At 43.7% G+C, this 12,814-nt stretch overlaps 1 protein-coding gene across 1 annotated transcript in view; it reads right to left on the bottom strand.

The window, feature by feature from the left end:
* The window catches only part of RGS12 (regulator of G protein signaling 12), a 313,463-nt gene that overhangs the window by 64,790 nt on the left and 235,859 nt on the right, over nucleotides 1-12,814 (bottom strand). Inside the window, exons 6-8 of the mRNA XM_075346841.1 lie at nucleotides 10,251-10,343; nucleotides 6,973-7,116; nucleotides 6,275-6,454 (exon numbers count right to left, since the gene is read on the bottom strand). Of these exons, the coding sequence (XP_075202956.1) occupies nucleotides 6,275-6,454; nucleotides 6,973-7,116; nucleotides 10,251-10,343 (417 nt within the window). The remainder of the gene's footprint in view (nucleotides 1-6,274; nucleotides 6,455-6,972; nucleotides 7,117-10,250; nucleotides 10,344-12,814) is intronic.

The following is a 12,814-nucleotide window of genomic DNA, read 5'->3' as shown; positions in this document are numbered from 1 at the left end:
ACGGGGGGTGTATAGCCAGAAGGGGAGGGGCCTTACACTTTTTAGTGTAATGCTTTGTGTGGCCTCCGGAGGCAGTAGCTATACACCCAATCGTCTGGGTCTCCCAATGGAGCGCCGAAGAAATAAAAATTTTATCACAAAATTATTTCAACCAGGTAGCTTTTTTTTCACAAGGGTAACAGGAAAAAAAAATCACCATGAAATTTATTGTGCAATTTCTCCTGAGTTTGGCGATACCTTATATGTGGTGGAAATCAACTGTTTGGGTACACGGCGGGGCTCGGAAGGGAAAGAGTGCAATTTGACTGCAAAATTGTCTGGAATCAATAGCGGACGCTATGTTGCATTAGGAGAGCCCCTGAGGTGTCTATACAGTGAAGCTCCTCAACATGTGGCCACATTTTGGAAAATAGACCCCTGAAGGAATTTATCTAGATGTTTGGTGAGTACCCTGAACACTCAGGTGCTTCACAGAAGTTTATAATGTTGAGCTGTGAAAATAAAAAAAAAAAAATACATTTTTACCACATAATTGTTACTTCAACCAGGTAGCTTTTTTTTTTTTTTTTTACAAGTGTAAAAGGAAACAATTCAGCATAAGATTTATTGTGCAATTTCTCCTGAGTATGCCGATACCTTATATGTGGTGGAAATCAACTGTTTGGGTGCACATCAGGTCTCGGAAGGGAAGGAGCGCCATTTGACTGCACAATTGGCTGGAATCATTAGCGGACGCTATGTTGCATTTGGAAAGCCCCTAAAGTGCCTAAACAGTGGAGGCCCCCCACAAGTGACCCCATTCTGGAAACAAGACACCTCAAGGCTTTTATCTAGGTGTATAGTGAGCAGTTTGAAACCAAGAGTTCTTCACAGAATTTGATAAGCTTAGGTTGCCATATTGAAAATTTTCATTTTTTTCACAAAAATGTTGCTTTAGAATCAAATTTCTTACTTTTTCAAGAGGCAACAACAAACCGTGGACCCAACAAGTTGTTATCCAATGTCTTATGAGCACAGGGATACCCCACATGTGGCCAAAAACCTCTGTTTGGATAATTGGGAGGGCTTGGAATGGAAGGAGCACCATTTGAATTCTGGAAAAGTTTAAATAAATTGCGGGCACCATGTCACATTTGCAGGGCCCCTTGGGTACCTATACAGCAGAAACCCCCCACAAGTGACCCCATTTTGGAAACTGGATTTTATTCAGGAGTATAGTAAGCATTTTGAATCCACAGGTACTTCACAAAAATGTTGCTGTAGCAACAAATGTCTCACTTTTAGGCTATGTGGCCATGATCCAGTGACACGGCGTCTAGTACACAGTGTCAGCCTTCCTGCAGAGATGTGAGTGTTGTCCACGGGATAACGCAGCTGCCCATGCCCACGATTTGGGTTCAGGCTGCTGTGGAGCTCTATGCTACCCGCAGAGAACACTCTTGTCTCCGCAGCATAAATTGACATGCTGAGGCTCGGGAAGCTGCACCACAGGTCAGTGTATGCTGCGGAGAAAAGAAGCACAGTGGGCACGGGATTTCTAAAAATCCTTCCACTGTGCTTCTACTGCACAACGCAGCGTTATGGACGCAGGGAAAACACTGCCCAAAACGCTGCAAACCCTGATCATGGGCGCACAGCCTAAAATGCTACAATGGATGAATGGATAGATGTCAAACAAATATAACATCCCACCCCCTGCATATTATAAGCTGGCGCCCTTTAGTGCCTTTCATGTGGCACTAAAGGGTGCCTAGCCTTGTATTAAGCCCCCCCAAAAAATTAATAATTAAAATAAACGACGTGGGGTCCCCCCTATTTTTGATAGCCAGCTAGGGTAAAGCAGACAGATGTAGCCTGCAAACCACAGCTGACAGCTTCACCTTGGCTGGTGATCAATTTGGAGGGCTCCCCAGGCGTTTTTTTTTTAAAAAAAAACAGAAAAAAAAAACAAAACAAAACGTGGGGTCCCCCCCAAATTAGATCACCAGCCAAGGTGAAGCGGACAGCTGTGGTCTGGTATTCTCAGGGTGGGAAGAGCCATGGTTATTGGACTCTTCCCAGCCTAAAAATAACAGGCCGCAGCCACCCCAGAAGTGGCGCATCCATTAGATGCGCCAATCCTGGCGCTTCGCTCCAGCTCATCTCGCGCCCTGGTGCGGTGGCAAACGGGGTAATATATGGGGTTGATACCAGCTGTAATGTCACCTGGCATCAAGCCCTGGGGTTAGTGATGTCACGGCATCTAAACAGATACCCGACATCACAAACCCAGTCAGTAATAGAAAAGAATAAAGACAAAAAAAAAAATTTGAAAAAACACTCCCCAAATCATTCCCTCTTTCACCAATTTATTGAAAATAAACAAATTCCGGTCGCTGTAATCCATTTTGGAAGTCCCACGACGACTCTGGACCTTCTAGAATATGGCGGCACGTTCAGGGAACGTATCCCCCATTTTCTGGAAGAGCAAGCTTTCCATGAGCAGTGTGGGTGCAGTAATCTGAGAATACTGCACTCACACTGCCCCGGTCCAACCTAGGGCAGAGTGACCTGCAGTAACCTCATTCCAGAATATGAGGGACAGGCTCACAGAACGTACCCCCCATTTTCTAGAACAGCAGGCTCTTCATGTGAGGAGTGTGGCTGCAGATTACTGCACTTACTCTCCCCCGGTCCACAGTACAGCAGCATGTGCAGCAGCGAGGTCAGTGTCCCTGCTTGCAAGGATCCAGCTGACAGCCGCTGTCTGCACATGCGCCCCCAGCTTTCCAGAAGGAGGCGGAGTGATCGCGGGGGACGGAGCAGCAGCCAGGTAACGGGGAAGACCGGGGGCTGGGGCTGACGGCGGGAGACCTGGCGGGACCTGGGGACAACTTTTCTGTCGCATGTGACGTGTCACATGCGGCAGAAAGAGCAGGATGAATGCGGCCGCTACTGTGCGCTGCGCGCCGCCATCTTGTATGCTCCAGAGGGGGAAGGGGGGCGGCTCTGGAGAACCGGAGGGGCTCCGGAGGACCAGACAGCTCCGGTGTACCGGAGGAGGGAAATTAATGCAGAGCCAGCGGCGACAGTTTTCGGCGCGCGTCGGCGTCATTTTGGATGTTCCGGAGGGGGTGGTGGTGGTGGGGGTTGATTTCTCCGGTACCGGGGGCTTTGGCAGCACTAGGGGCTTATATTTCTTTCTCATCTGACATGTTTGATCATGTCAGATGAGAAAGAAATCAGTATTTGCCATTTTTTTTTTTTTTTTTTTTTATATGTGTACGTCGGTATACGGTGTATATTGGCGATCACATTATCGGGGTCCAAAAAAAACACCCCGATTCATAATCTTGGGGGTCTCAGCTACCTCCAGTAGCTGAAACCCCCGATATTTTCCGTCACTGGGGGGCGCTACAAGCTTTTTCCGGCCTGACGTCTCAAAGCGTCGGAACAGAATAAGTATCCTGTTTTTCCGACGTCTTGAGGCGTTAGGCCGTCGCTATGGGGTTAAAGGATTATTCTCAAAATCAACAGTCCTCCCCCCATCCATGGTCATCCCTATAGGATAGAAGATAAGATGCTGATCGCTGGGGATCTCCTCACTCGGAGGGGGGGGGGGGGGGGGGGGGGGGGGGGGGGGGGGGGGGGGCGGAGAGCGAGATTATATATAATATATATATATATATATATATATATATATATATATATATATATATATATATATATATATATATATATATATATATATATATATATATATATATATATATATATATATATATATATATATATATATATATATATATATATATATATCTCTTGTGTGAGGGCGGCAGCCGGCTGCTGCCCGCACGGGCACCCGACTGCCGCCCGCACACAGCCATGGGTACCCGGCTGCCACTGCACGCAAGCACAGGTACCCGGCTGCCGACCCCACACAGCACCTGGCTGCCGCCCGCACGCAGCCACGGGTACCCGGCTGCCACCGCACGCAAGCACAGGTACCCGGCCGCTTGCATGCAGCCACAGGCACTCGATCGCCTCAGACAGGACACTCCCACCCCCCCACCGGTACTGCTATATAAGACGCACCTCCCATTTTCCTCCCAAATTTTGGGAGGAAAAGTGCGTCTTATAAAGCGAAAAATACGGTGTGTATATATATACATAATAAATAAATTTATTATGTATATATATACACACCGTATTTTTCGCTTTATAAGACGCACTTTTCCTCCCAAAATTTGGGAGGAAAATGGGAGGTGCGTCTTATATAGCAGTACCGGTGGGGGGGTGGGAGTGTCCTGTCTGAGGCGATCGAGTGCCTGTGGCTGCATGCAAGCGGCCGGGTACCTGTGCTTGCGTGCGGTGGCAGCCGGGTACCCGTGGCTGTGTGCGGGCGGCAGCCAGGTGCTGTGTGGGGTCGGCAGCCGGGTACCTGTGCTTGCGTGCAGTGGCAGCCGGGTACATATATATATATACCATATTTTGCGCTTTATAAGACGCACCCCAAATTTAGACATAAAAAAAATTATTTATATATTAATTAGAGTAGATTAGATTATATATTATATTCACAGTTAGCTAGGGAAAAAAAATTGAGGCGAAATTCCCGAAAGAAAAATCCAATTCCGAAATTCGTATTTTACAATTATTTCTGAAGTGGGAAATGAGGGTCAATTTTTACCTGACCATTTACACCTGTTTCAGAAGGAGAACATTTTTTTTTGTACTTGTGGTTTAAAAGGACAACAATAATAATAAATAAATAATAATAATAATAATAATAATAATAATAATAATAATAATAATAATATGTATATTGCACTATTAATTCCACAGCGCTTTACATACATTGGCAACACTGTCCCCATTGGGGCTCACAATCTAGAGTCCCTGTCTGTATGTCTTTGCAGTGTGGGAGGAAACCGGAGAACCCAGAGTAAACCCACGCAAACACGGGGAGAACATACAAACTCCTTGCAGATGGTGTCCTTGGTGGGATTTGAACCCAGGACCCCAGCGCTGCAAGACTGCAGTGCTAACCACTGAGGCACCGTGCCGCCCATAATGTTTTCTTATTTGGATATTGAAAACATTTTTAACCCCTTAACGACCGTGGGCAGTAATATGTCCTAGCAATTATAGTGTTAATCCCCGCCGGCTGCTGCAGGCAGCCTGCAGTGATCAGCACACATGTCAGCTGATTTTTACAGCTGACATGTGTGCCTGGCAGGTGGAATCGCTATCCACCCGTAACTGTTAATGCGATCTTGGCAAAATTTTACTCAATGACCGCCACCGGAAGTCACGTGACGTACGTGGAGCCGATAGTTGTCATGGTAGCACATTATGACTCCTGTAGCTCACATAACTCAGGTCCTGTAACCAGCAGCCGAGTACTGCAAGTTACAAGACAGGATCATTTCTCCCGATCCGAGTGGTGCTGCTCTGATCAGGAGAAATGTATGACCGATCAGACTGCTGATCCTTATAGACCTCTAGTAAAATAAAAAATAAAAAAAAAAAAAAAACTTAAAAAAAAAAAGTTAAAATCACCATCTTTTGTTCCATTGAAAATTAAGGGGTAAATAAATATACACATATTTGGTATCATCGCATTCCAAAATGCCCAATCTATCAAAATATAAAATCAATTAAACTAATCGGTAAACAGAGTATCAGCAAAAAAAAAAAAAAAAATCTGAACGCCAAAATTAAAAGTTTTGGTTGCCGAAAATTTTGCGCGAAATGCAATAACAGGCGATCAACATGTAGCATCTGCGCAAAAATGATACCATTAAAAACGTCAGTTCGAGTCGCAAAAACTAAACAGTCACTGAGCCATAGATCCCAAAAATGAGAACGCTACGGGTTGCGGAAAATGGCGCAAAACGTGTGCCATTTTTGGGACAAACTTCTGACCTTTTTTTTAACCCTTTAGATAAAAGTAAACCTATACATGTTTGGTGTCTTCAAACTCGCTCCGACCTGAGACATCACAGTGACACATCAGTTTTACCATATAGTGAACACTGAATACAATATCTCAAAAACCATTCTGCAATTATACTTTTTTTGCAATTTTTCCGCATTTGGAAATTTTTTTTGCCATTTACCAGTACACTATATGGTAAAACTCATGGTTTCATTTAATAGTTCAACTCGTTCTGCAAAAAATAAGCCCTTATATGTCACGATTGACAAAAAAAAAAAAAGGTACGGCTCTCGGAAGAAGGGGGGGGGGGTGAAAAAAACCCCCAGAAAAACAAAACAATAAGCAGGCTGATACCTTTTTGGGTGTAGAGATATTGGAGCGGTCAGAGCCAACACTATGTTTTGAGGTGGGACTGCTTGGTATCTCTTGGGGATCTGGTAGACATCTCCCCTCCACTTCTGCAAGCATGCATTCCTGGTACAGGTGAGACTTCAGGAACCGAGTGTAGCTGTCAAATTTCATAAGATTAAAAATCTAAAAAAAAAGGAAAAAAAAAAAAAAAGATGTAATTATTTGTTTTCAACCAAGTGGATTCAAAATTTGTCATATGAAGAAAAAAGAAGAAAAAAAAATAGAAAGAAAAGGGCAGGGGTGAGAAGGGAGCATGCCGGGGGCCCTGGGGCCCTCTTTTCTTCCATCCGATATAATCAGCAGCTGCTGCTGACTAAAATGTGGAGCTTGCGTGCATGTGTGCCTCCTTCAACACAAAGCATAAAACTGAGGAGCCCGTGATGCACGGGAGGGTGTATAAGCAGAGGGGAGGGGTTACACTTTTTAAAGTGTAATACTTTGTGTGGCCTCCGGAGGCAGAAGCTATACACCCAATTGTCTCAATTGTCTGGGTCTCCCAATGGAGCGACAAAGAAAAAATAAATAAACAAAAACAGCTAAAGAAAGCACAATAAACAGAGCACATTGTTGTAGAAAAAAAATGAGAAGGAAAAAAAAAGTGTTGCATATTTGCATTGTTTGAATATTTTTTGTCACTGTACCTGGAGCTGCTGTTCTTTGAACATATCGGAGTGCGGAGCATTCAGGACGTCATCGGCTAGTTGAGCTTGGCTGTCAATGTTTACTGGAGTGGTCGCTTTGCTGCTTAAGAACCTATTAAATATCTCCCGGGCTCGATATGATAGCTGCAAAGTTTAAAAAAAAAAAAAAGGAATACATTTTTGCATACATATAAAATTTATACACATTCTATATAATACACACACATATACATACACATACTAATATATATAATATATTTAATATATATATATATATATATATATATATATATATATATATATATATATATATATATATATATATATATATATATATATATATATATATATATATATATATATATATATATACACATATATATACATACATATATACACACCCATATATTTATATTACACACACACACACACACACACACACATACAATAAGTATTGAACACCAATTTTCCAAGTAAATATATTTCCAATGGTGCTATTGACATGAATTTCTCACTAGATGTCGTTAGCAACCCATCCAATCTATAAAGGCAAAGAAATCAAACCATAGATGTAAAAGTATTGAACACTTTTTCTGAAATGTATTTTATGATTTCTACAAAAGCCTTGTTTGGTGATTAAATGAGTCGCCTGCATTGCTCAGGTGTGATTTTAGTCCATTCTTCCACACAAATCCTGAAGCTTCCGTGGACTTCTATGAACTCTAAGCTTTAGTTCCTTCCATACATTTTTTATTTGATTCGGGTCAGAGGATCGGCTCGGCCATTCTAGAAGCTTCAATTCCTTTCTCTGAAACCAGTTGAGAGTTTCCTTGGATGTGTGCTTGGGATCATTGTCTTGCTGAAATGTCCATCTTCATCATCCTTGTAGATGGCAGCAGATGTTTATCAAGAAGGTCTCTGTACATTTGTCCATTCATCCTTACTTCAATTCTATGAAGTTTGGCAGTGCTCTATGCTGAAAATAGCCCACAGCATGATGTTCCCACCTCCACACTTCACTATTGGTATAATGTTTTGGGGATGATTTGCCTTTTAGCCTCCAAACATGGTGTGTATTATGCTATCCAAAGTGTTTATATTCTAATCAGATGTGACCAAAATTATTCACCCAGTATTTCTCAGGCCTGTCTAAATGTTTTTGAGCAAACCTTAATATGCTTTTTGTTCAGCAATGGAGTCTTGCGTGATGAGCGTTCATACAGGCCATGGAGCAAGAGTGCATTACTTACGGTTTTCTTTGAAACAATGGTACCTGCTGATTCCAGGTCTTCCTGTAGCTCTCCTTGGCTCCTGGACAACTCTTGATAATTCTTTTCCACTTGTCTGTCTAATAACTTGTGGAGAGCACCCGATCGTTGCCAGTTTCTGGTGAAATTATGTTCTTTCCGCTTCCAGATTATGGCCCCAACAGTGCTCACTGGAACTTTTTTAAGTTTAGAAATTCTTCTATGACTGATCCCATCAGTATCTTTTACAACAATAAGGTTGTGAAGGTCTTCAGACAGCTCACTGGTTTTACCCATCATGAGATGTTTCTTGTGTAGCACGTTTTTAAAGGCCATCACTTGAACCAGCTGATATTTCTCCCTCAGTGGCAGGATTACTTTATAATTACTGATTGATTTCAGCTGCTTTCCTGACGTTCCATGTCTTTTTTCTCTTGCTCTTTCTTGTGTTCAATACTTCTTCCCTGTGTCATTTCTCATTATTATACATAATTTATGGACATCTATGGGTTGATTTCTTTGCCTTTGTGGACTGGATAGGTTGTTACTGACATTTGTACGAAATTCATGTCAATAGTACCTTTACAAATATATTTTGTTAGAAAATTGGAGATGTGTTTAACCCATTAACTCCTGGCCATTTTCCACTTTGTATTTTTGCTCCCCTTCTTCCGAGAGCCATACATTTTTATTTTTCCGTCAATCTTGCTATATAAAAGGGCTTGATTTTTGTGGGAGAAGTTGTAATTTTAAATGAAACCATAAGTTTTACAATATAGTGTACTGAAAAACGGCAAAATAATTCCAAGTTCAGAAAAATTGCAAAAAAGAAAAAAGGGCGATGGCATGATTGTTTTTGGGGCATTTTATTCAGTGTTCACTGTATAGGAAAAGTGATGTGTGGGTGTCATGCCTCAGGTTGGTACGAGTTCGGAGACACGAAACATGTCTAGGTTTACTTTTATATAAGGGGTTAAAAAAATTCAGACCTTTGTCCAAAAAAAGTAGCGCACTTTTTGCACCATTTTCCAGGACCTGTAGTGTTCTCATTTTTTGGGATCTCGGTCTCAATTATGGCTTATGTTTTGTTTCTCGAGCTGACGTTTTAAATTATACCATTTTTGCGCAGATGCTAGGTTTTGATCGCCTGTTATTGCGTTGTGTGCAAAATTTGATACGACACATAATTTTGGCGTTTGGAATTTTTTTTGCCACTTATGCCATTTACCGATCAGATTAATTTAATATATTTTGATAGATTGGGCTTTTCTGAAAAGTAGTGATACCAAAAGGTGTGTATATTTTTTAAAATTTTTTGAACTTTTAGATTTAATTTTTTTTTTTTTTACTAGTCTCCCTAGGGACTATAAGGATCAGCACTCAGATCGCTCATTCATTTCTTCTGATCAGAGCTGCACAGCTCAGATCAGGAGAAATGCTTGTGTCTTCTGTTACAGCCAGCGCTCTGCTGCCTCTAACAGGAAGTGAGTCATGATGTCGACAGAAGTCACTATTAGGAGTCACCATGGCAACCATCGGCTCCCCTTGATGATGTCACGGGGCCTCCAATGGCGGTGGGTAAGTGAGCGTTACCCGTTGCGGCCATTTAAATTGCGCTGTCACATTTGGGGTTAACTGGTATGGGTGAATCACAGATCCACCTGCGCCTGCGAGGCACACAGGTCTGCTGTACAAACCAGCAGACATGTGCGGGGATCACCACAGCAGCCGATGGTTATCACCCCTTCATGATTTAGGATGTACCGCTACGTCCTCGGTCTTAAAGGGGTTAATACTTATTTCACATGCTGTATAATAGCAGTCAAAGCGAGGCTGAGGTGGAGACATAAGGTTCCATGTGCCTCACATTTATTTTGCAGTTGACAGAGGATTTCTACATATCAGTCGGAGCAAAATAGTTCTGGGATTTTTCCTTATTTAATTTAGGATTTTCTTTGGTATTCACAACGCCCAAGCAGAGCAGTGAAACACGGTTACGCACAAACAAAATTCATTACGTAAGCAGTCTACCTCATTTTTGTCATGAGCTGGAACACGGCTAAAATATTCGCAGGACTGCCAGAACAAGATGTTCTCCTCGCTAAATTCTTTCTTTAGAAATTCCTGCAGGGGAGACAAGACAAAAACACAGATTACAATGAAACCTGCGCACACAGATCACCGCCACTATATGCATCTTGGTCTATCAAATACAAATGGGGGGAAAATGAATGGTAAAAACTGATAAGTTAGAAACACGGAGGAGTATATAGCCCAATTATAACCCAGTATGGCCACTTCTGCCGCGATGCATTAGGAAGCATAAACATTTTTTTTCTCTCGTAGTTTTCCCACCAGGGAAACCCCTTTTCGCTCTTAAAAGGGTTTTCCATTTTTAAACAAAATGTCACTTCATTAAGTGATTACCCCAGCAATGGGTCTTCCTCTTAGAAATCAATGTAACTGTAGCACCCACGGGGCAAGGGGTTGAATACATGTCACCGGGCCGGTGATGCTGGGTCCGGGGAATGTCACAGGTGGCCCTGAGGTGTACAATAAAGAGGGGTAGGATGATGGTGGAGTGATGTTTGTCTCGTGACGCCACCTGCGGTATGCGGCCTGGGAATAGCCGCCGCTGCTGTTGCTGTCCTCCGGGTCGGATGGTTATAGCAGCTAAGATGGGTATGCTCCCGACAGGTAGAGTGGGCCCCGGGGAGGATGAGGAGGGGAGTAATGATGGCGGGTGCCATTGCGCGGGGCACCGGCAAGGACAGGCGGACACAGTCTCTGTGGGTTCAACGTCTTTTTTACTCTCAGTCCTGGTTTACCCAGGAGATGCCGGTCACCACCGCGATGGGCCCCAGGCGATCCAGAGCAAATTTCGAGGTCACTGCCAGTGTTCCCACTGTGAGTCCTTTCTGGTCGGGGTCCCTCCAATCCCGGTGTATGTGGAATATGGAATGGGCTTCGGGTGTGTCCTGCACTTTCTGCAGACCCTGGAATCCCGTGTAGCTGTAGAGAACCCAGGCTGAGCTGTCTGCTCCAAGCCACGGGTCCATTGGCGCTCCCAGAAGTGTGAGGTAAAAGAAGATTGGACCGAGGTCCCAGGTGTGTGTGTCACCTCAAGCTGTGTCCCGGGCTAACTAACTAACTAACTGTGAAGATGCTCCTTCCCTTTCTCCCCCCAAGTGGTGCCCGCCCCCCAGGTGATTGTCCCAGTGACCAGGAAAGTCCCATGCTTTGTGAGGGCCACCCCCTATCTACCACAGGCCATCCCCCCAGTGGGAAGGCACCTGACTGTGTGTGGTGTGTGAATGTGAGAATCACCAGCGATTAACCTCTCCTTACCCGAAATGAGTACTACATCTTAAGGGAGATGCAGTACCCTGTGGCGACTGAAGCCTCAGGGGCGCCACATAAATCGCCGGGGAACCTGAGAGCTACACCAAGCAATTTTCCTACAGCACCACCACTGGGCAGATGAAGAAGTATTACAGTTTCCATTAAGATGTCCAATTATATTGATAAACAGGGTCCTCCAGAACAAGAAATGAACCATAAACCCAGTTTTTTTTCTTGTGCCAGACAAGTTTATTAAAAAGGTATGTACCAAAATTAGAAGTTACCCCCTACCCGTAGAGGGGTCCTACCTTCTGGAACCCCCACAGATTCAAAAAAAGGGACTTTAGAGTGCTCTTACCAGAATGGAGCTAAGGTTGAGCATACGGACCTAAGCTCCATTCATTTTTATTAGGGTTGCCGGTTACCCAGGGTCCTTTCGAGAATGAACGGAGCATAGGAATGCATGCAGAACCGCTGCTCCACTCACATGGGCTCCTCAGAGCCATATTTCTCGGTATCAGTGAAAATACCAAAGATCAGACCCCCGGCAATCATGTAGTTAATACCTATCCGAGGCATACGGGGAGATTTCTAATCTTTGTCCACATCCTTTAAGTCTTCACAATTTTTGGAAGGCACCAAGCCTGATCCGAAATATTCTCATTGTAGTCATTATTGTTATTTCCACATACAACTTGTTTTTTTTCAGCAGACTGATATGCAAATGTTTTTTATTCTTTCAATGAGCCACTTTAATCGGCAGCTGCCCCACTCATGGTTTGAAGAGCACTTGGCAATTACTCTGCTTTATGACCGTTCCCTGCCACCAGTTTGTCCCACCAAGCCCCACACTTGGCTGCTTTTTGCTCTCCTCCGAACAAGCGTCTGGGAACATTCACGCTCTCCTCCGAGCACGTGTCTGGGATAATTTAAGCTCTTCACCGAGCATGTGTCTGCGATAATTCCTGTTTTTCGCTCTCCCTTGAACATGTGTATGGGATAATTCATGCTCCTTGCTCTCCTCCGAGCATGTGTCTGCGATAATTCCTGCTCCTCGCTCTCCTCCGAGGATGTGTCAGGGATAATTCCTGCTCCTCGCTATCCTCCGAGCAGGTGTCTGGGAGAATTCATGCTCTTCGCTCTCCTCCGAGCATGTGTCTGGGATAATTCAAGCTCTTTGCCGAGCAGGTGTATGGGATAATTCCTGCTCTTCGCTCTCCACCGAGCATATGTCTGGGATAATTCATGCCCCT

The sequence above is a fragment of the Anomaloglossus baeobatrachus genome, chromosome 1, assembly GCF_048569485.1.
Source record: "Anomaloglossus baeobatrachus isolate aAnoBae1 chromosome 1, aAnoBae1.hap1, whole genome shotgun sequence".
In the NCBI taxonomy this organism is placed as follows: Eukaryota; Metazoa; Chordata; class Amphibia; order Anura; family Aromobatidae; genus Anomaloglossus; species Anomaloglossus baeobatrachus.
This window is presented reverse-complemented; position numbering and strand designations above follow the sequence as displayed.